The sequence below is a fragment of the Diorhabda sublineata genome, chromosome 10 (genome assembly GCF_026230105.1).
Source record: "Diorhabda sublineata isolate icDioSubl1.1 chromosome 10, icDioSubl1.1, whole genome shotgun sequence".
Classification (NCBI taxonomy): Eukaryota; Metazoa; Arthropoda; class Insecta; order Coleoptera; family Chrysomelidae; genus Diorhabda; species Diorhabda sublineata.
This window is the reverse complement of record NC_079483.1, coordinates 16,130,890-16,136,907: the sequence shown is the minus strand read 5'-3', so window position 1 is coordinate 16,136,907 and position 6,018 is coordinate 16,130,890. Positions and strand designations below refer to the sequence as shown.

Genomic DNA, 6,018 nt, shown 5'->3' with positions numbered 1-6,018 from the left:
ATCTTATTAATTCTACCAATTGTTGTAGAAAACCCAATAAAAATATAAAAAATACGCCTTTGTCTTGAGGAAAACCTACACACTGTTAAATCAGGCGATGTTTTATATGATGTAAATCTAGCATTCAGAGGTTTTTTCAATTACTCTTGATGATAACTGCCTCTCTAAATTAAGTGCTAAATTTGAAGATGGTTTTGTCATAAAATTCCATATACCACTATTGAAGTCAATCCGCCAGTCATTGAAAAGACCTTTAGTTACCCATGGCCAATTTGGAGAAAATCCCCATCTTTATTGATTTGTAAAGTTTTTTATATAAAACATGTTCTTACCATGGTACTACAAGTTAATATGCAGCAGTCAGTTGTGAGAAATTAATAGACAAAGCTGATCTCATTCATAATTTTTTGTTAAAAATCCTTCTATAAGACAATTTGATGAGGTAAGTACAGAAGTAATTATTATAACACATACTGTACATTTTATAAAAATCGACTTAGGCTAGGCGCATAAATACAACATTCCATCGACTCCACTCAGGTCGAAATCGATGAGCGTCAACGATTTCACCTCGTCGAAGAAAATAAAAATTGGACGCATGAAAAGTAGAAGAGCGTTTTACAGAGTGATGAGTATTTTACGTCTAAAAGAGGAGTGGGCGCAGGTGAAAGGATCAAAGGAAGAATGAATGTTAGATGCATTTGTAATCCCAACTCTAAAACACGTCGGAGGCTCGGTTATGGTTTGGGGATATTTTGGAGGAAGGGCAACTGGGGACCTGGTAAAAATTGAAGAAATAATGTTTTAGAATATATTACGTTCTGACCAACGCATGATTGGCAGAAAGTTTATCTTCCAGCATGATAACGAGCCCAAGCTTTACAGGTTGTGTATAGCGGAAACTATTGAGTGGGCAAAAACTTTGAGCGATAGTGTATGTTGATTTTAATTTAACAATGAAATTTTCTCAACAAACCAAGAATTATCTATTTTATAGACGGTTCTGTAGGCATAAATATGAATCAAATTAACAAAAATAACGCAAAGGTAAAAAATTTTGTTGGTAATTTTCATTTTTAACTCTAATAATTTTGTTGTGTTTATGTTATCAGGGCAATAAAACCAGAATACGATCTAGTTTTGTTGTTTTATAAATAAAAAGTGTTTTTGGAAATTTTAGTCGAAATAATAAAATAATAGTGCTTCAGTTCCTTCCTTCCCTACACCTTATTTCCTTTTTTCTTCATTACCTTTGATTCATGTCCTGACCAAGCACATACACTGAATAAAGCTACTCTTGCCTATTTCATCATTTTTCTTTTTTGACAAGTCAGTTGATGATATTTCCAGATTCAGCTAAAAAAATATTTAATTCCAGTGAAGACTTGTGAAGCTTAGTGGTTTTGATTTAGATCGACTGTGTCAATTCAAACTTCCTAGGAGAAATAATGGGAACAAAAAATTTTGAATTTTAGAGTTTAATGAAGCTTTTGAAACTGTCATAAAAATCGAATGTTTAAAACTAATTAGGATAATTTGTAACATTAGTTTCATAAAATGTGTGTTGTAACTATGGAATATGGTAATATAGAGTGTCCTGAAAATTTTTAAAAATAATATTGATATTACTTATCGGAAGACCAAAATATAATAAATACTTGGACAGAGAAAGAACCAAAAAAGAAAAATTTAACTTGAGCTAGGGAAAAAAACAGTCACAGCTAATTAAGATTCTAAATAATATACAGGAATAGAATAAGTAGCTCATGAGTTTTCTAACTCAAAGAAAACAATTGTAGAGGTTTAAATAATAGAGGCATACCTAATTTACTATATGATTCATAAAGTGTAACAAATGCCATATACGGACTATTTCTTACTTTAGAAAAACATTCTTATAACAAACTCTATCCACAGTAAGTATTTTGAAATAATTTTCTAATTTCTAGTTTTCTAATATATGGCACAATGTATCTCAAAGCAATTGCTATTTTTATAAAAAAGCAATTAACTATATAATATTTGGATTGAAAAACAACAGCAACCTTACCTAAAATATCAAAATACAAGTTTATCAATACTCATCAGGACACCCTATATAAATTGATAATAACACTAATTTTGGTAAGTACACACATGATATTGTAGAAATAATATACACTTAGTAATATTTTTAAAATATTTATCGAAATAAAGAAAACCCAAAAGAAAAATCATATTTGATTGCCATTTTACATAAGTTACATATTTTAAAAAATTAATCTATTTTCTAGTTATACATTGTATCACTCATCATTCAACAAACTTTTATTCCTTCACAAAATATGTTTTTTTATTATTCATATCATAAAATGCACTCCCTTTCAACAGTGGCACTGATTAAGTAATCTAAGGCAGGTACTAGAGCATCGATGAATCTTTCCCGTCTGGTGGTGCAACGTCCTAAGTAAAAAAAAATTTTTAGCAGTTTTCATAAAGTGGTTATTTTCTCTTAAACAAAATCACTCAAAATACAAGCTTGATAAAGTATATTTCATTTACAATCGACCAGTCACCTGGTGTCTGTCAAATCTATCACTACTGCATCTGACATGTTTATAGGTACAGTTGAGTTGAGCTCTGAATCGAACCTACATGGTACGCTTTTCCAAATATTTATAACTAAAAAAGGGCTGTGGCATTTTTTATACAGTGGTTATTTTCTCTTAAACAAAATCTCTCAAAATAAAAAATTTATCATTTTTTTTTATTGGGGCACTCAAACTAGTATCTATAATCGACCAGTCATCCAGTCAATGTCGAATACATCACTACTGCATCTGACATGTTTCTAGGTACAGTCGAGTTGTTCTGTGAATCGATTCTACATGGTACGTTTTTCCAAAAAGTTGCATAAACTAGAGAAGGGCCTTGGCAGTACTTTGTAATCCAATAAATTCGATAATTTGACAACACCTTGCAAAATGTTTTTTTTATTACCTCATGTCGACTGTATTTTTAATTTTTTATCTGTACTAGAACAGTACCATGTGAAAAAGTAGTTATGAATCCACATCACTTATAACTATCAAATTTTTTTGTGGTATGTAAATATGTACAATAAATAAAATCTCACTTGATTATTTCCTATATGAATCTGATGAGGAGAAAATGGATTATAGGTATTTGCGGAAGGTGGTGGCGATCCTAATTCATTAAAATGAGAGAGTTGATTCGTCAAAGCGATGGTACCTTCTTCTACAACAGTCACTATCACCCACATATGATCTGTAAAAAGATTTAATGCATTAATAACCAAATTGTCAAATGTTCTAATTGAAAAAAAGCACCCTAATAAACAGATTTATTCTTAATTTTAAGATGAGGCAAAAGCTTTGTCAAGATTGTTTTTAATAACCAAATGCTCTTGTAAAGGCACCTATTTGGAAAAATTCTTTTCATTTACCAAATGTTCTGGTAAAATTATAAATGGTGTAAAAAATTCCATATGATATCTTTGTGATGTCTACTATGTCTCTGAATTTCAGTTTGCTGTTATCTATAATGATTTTTAAGAGATGGTTTTTTCTGGTATAACCACCTCTTTTAGATATACTGATCAATAAGAATCATCAACACTTTTACGGGCTGTTTTAATCTCTGTATACTAGACAATGATATTGATTTTCTTTGGGAACAGTCATCGTAGTACTTTCCAAGCAAAATCTTTGCCATAACGGTATTTTTGATCTTCCAAATTCTAACAAAGAACCCATTGGAGAGAAAAAGCTCACATTTCAAAAAATAGTATTCCAAAGAAAAAATATAAAAATTATTTGTGGTGACATCTATCCTATAGACTAGGAAATTTTTTGGTCAATAGGTAACTTTTCATAAATATCAATGTAGTGCATTTATTATATAATAAAGAATAATCTAAACTAATTAACAACACTTTACTCACCACCAAAATAGGATCCTTTCGGTGTACACAGTCTCCATTTGCTTTGGTAGATTCCAGGTATTGGTGGACTAACCATATCTACAGAAAGACGAACTCCTTCACCTGGATCTAATGCAGGAACTGGAACTGTTTCACCTCCTAAATTCCATCCATCAGAACATTGTGCATAGCATTTTGGAGGCCATTTTTCTGTTCCACTGTTAAATATGTGCCAAGTTTTTTTAAATCTAAAAATATATATTGATGAGTTACTACAATCATTTGTCCATTAACTTTGAAATAAGATTGGAGTAGAAGACATTGTAAATTTTAATTATTGTATCACTAGTTTGACATTAAATTTACTCCTATATTAAAATTTACTTTTATCCTAATCAAATAACATCTATTTAAATTACCTAACATTAGGTTCTATGTTCTCATTTTCATTTGCTACTGGATCAGAAACCATTTTCATAGATGGAAGAGGATTAGGAGACTCAAAATCGAGGTAAGAACATACAGCTGCTTGCAGATTCCTTAAAAATAGAGAATATATAAAGTAGTGAAGTAAATAATTCTTCATATGTACAGATCATAATCAAAATTATTTACCAATTATTCATGTCTAAGAAAAAAACGGCCGTAGAGTAGTTGAGTTGACTACCAAGCAGTTTTTGTAACTGTTGAACCAATTCCTCTTTATCTGTGGTACCCATGCAACTAAACTGTTGAAGAAAAGATTGTTCTATATCTATATTTCCACTCCCTGGTACTGGTCCTTCAGATGTAGCATTATCTACATCCATTTTTAAAAATTATTGCAGTTATGATCCCTAAAATGATACAAATATCGACAATGACCTCGCAATTTCTATTCACAATGTGGAAAATTATTAACCTTCACAAAATCTATGGACTTCTTATTAACGGTATGATACTTACAGGAAACCGTAATCACAAAACCACAACTCTCGTCGCTTATGTATAATTATTATTTTTTCAAATCATAAATTCATTACACCATTTTTCCAAAAATTTTCATTATAATGATATAAACGTCACAGCAATTTTAAGCCAATAGAAATAAAAAAAATAAATAATTGCACCGTCAGGGCTGCCAATATCACTAACGTTTGACACTAATACTGCTGTTTTCGCGGTTATATGAATTGCCAAACTGCAAACGGGTATTGAAGGTGACAACATTGAATATATAAAAAAATAAAACTGCATTACGAGGCAAAGTCATATTATAATATTCTAATATGACAATGTAAAAATCTGATTCATGGCATGGCATATACAAAGTGTATCAGTCAAATGGTATGGAAGAAATTTGGTTAGTTGTAAACCAAAAGGAAATAGATTTGTAGCTTGCAAGTAATAGAAATGGCTTCAAATCACGATAAATTGCATCTTGCACTGCTGGTCGTATTGCGTCATGTAAACGGTTTTTTATAAAGGGTGGACTTGTATTAGTAACTTATTTTATCTTCAGATGATTCTGGAAAATTAAGAATGTCTTAATTTGTTGCTGAAAATCGGCGATATGAAATTATTCAGTAACGGGAAATTCATAGAATAATCATTTCTGACATAATAATGGGAATTTAACCAAAAAATTTCAGAGTTTTTTTTACTTTTTTATCATATTTTGATAAAGTTCTAGTATTAATGCTAACGATTACTTCCAATTTATCCATAGTAAAATCATACAAGACTTGCCGATACTCCTGGCAGCGATTCTTAAAGCACTTTCATTTGGATATGGTAATCTAGTTCTTCGATAACCAAAGGGGGTGGTGACTCTGTGGATAAAGTCAATAAATACTAAATTGAACAATCATTTCAAATCTTGTTTTGGCAAAATTATAACACTAAAAGTTTGACGGATCAAATGAATTGTTTGTTACCTGTAAAATTGGTTTTGATAGAAAATTATTAACAATACGTATATCAGCAGTTGAACAATCTAACGAATTGTCAGCTGCCGTTGGGCAAACAAATGCTTTATAAATATAAATAAACAATACATCCCATTTTGACGAATTCGAAGGACTTCATAATAGTGTCTCTTTGTGGAAATGTTTACC

At 30.6% G+C, this 6,018-nt stretch overlaps 1 protein-coding gene across 2 annotated transcripts; it reads right to left on the bottom strand.

Moving 5' to 3' along the window:
- Positions 1 to 1,462: 1,462 nt before the first annotated feature.
- LOC130449624 (protein ILRUN) lies at positions 1,463 to 5,126 on the bottom strand. Of its 2 annotated transcripts, XM_056787569.1 has the most exons (6): positions 4,868 to 5,126; positions 4,538 to 4,758; positions 4,342 to 4,461; positions 3,944 to 4,170; positions 3,116 to 3,267; positions 1,463 to 2,442 (listed from the first exon to the last, which is right to left on the bottom strand). In XM_056787569.1, exons 2-6 carry the CDS (start codon positions 4,729 to 4,731, stop codon positions 2,401 to 2,403), a joined length of 735 nt encoding a protein of 244 aa, XP_056643547.1. In that variant the 5' UTR covers positions 4,732 to 4,758; positions 4,868 to 5,126; the 3' UTR covers positions 1,463 to 2,400. The 2 variants fall into 2 exon arrangements, with proteins under 2 accessions (XP_056643547.1, XP_056643546.1); XM_056787568.1 differs by having other exon boundaries at positions 1,463 to 3,267; positions 4,868 to 5,032.
- Positions 5,127 to 6,018: the final 892 nt, after the last annotated feature.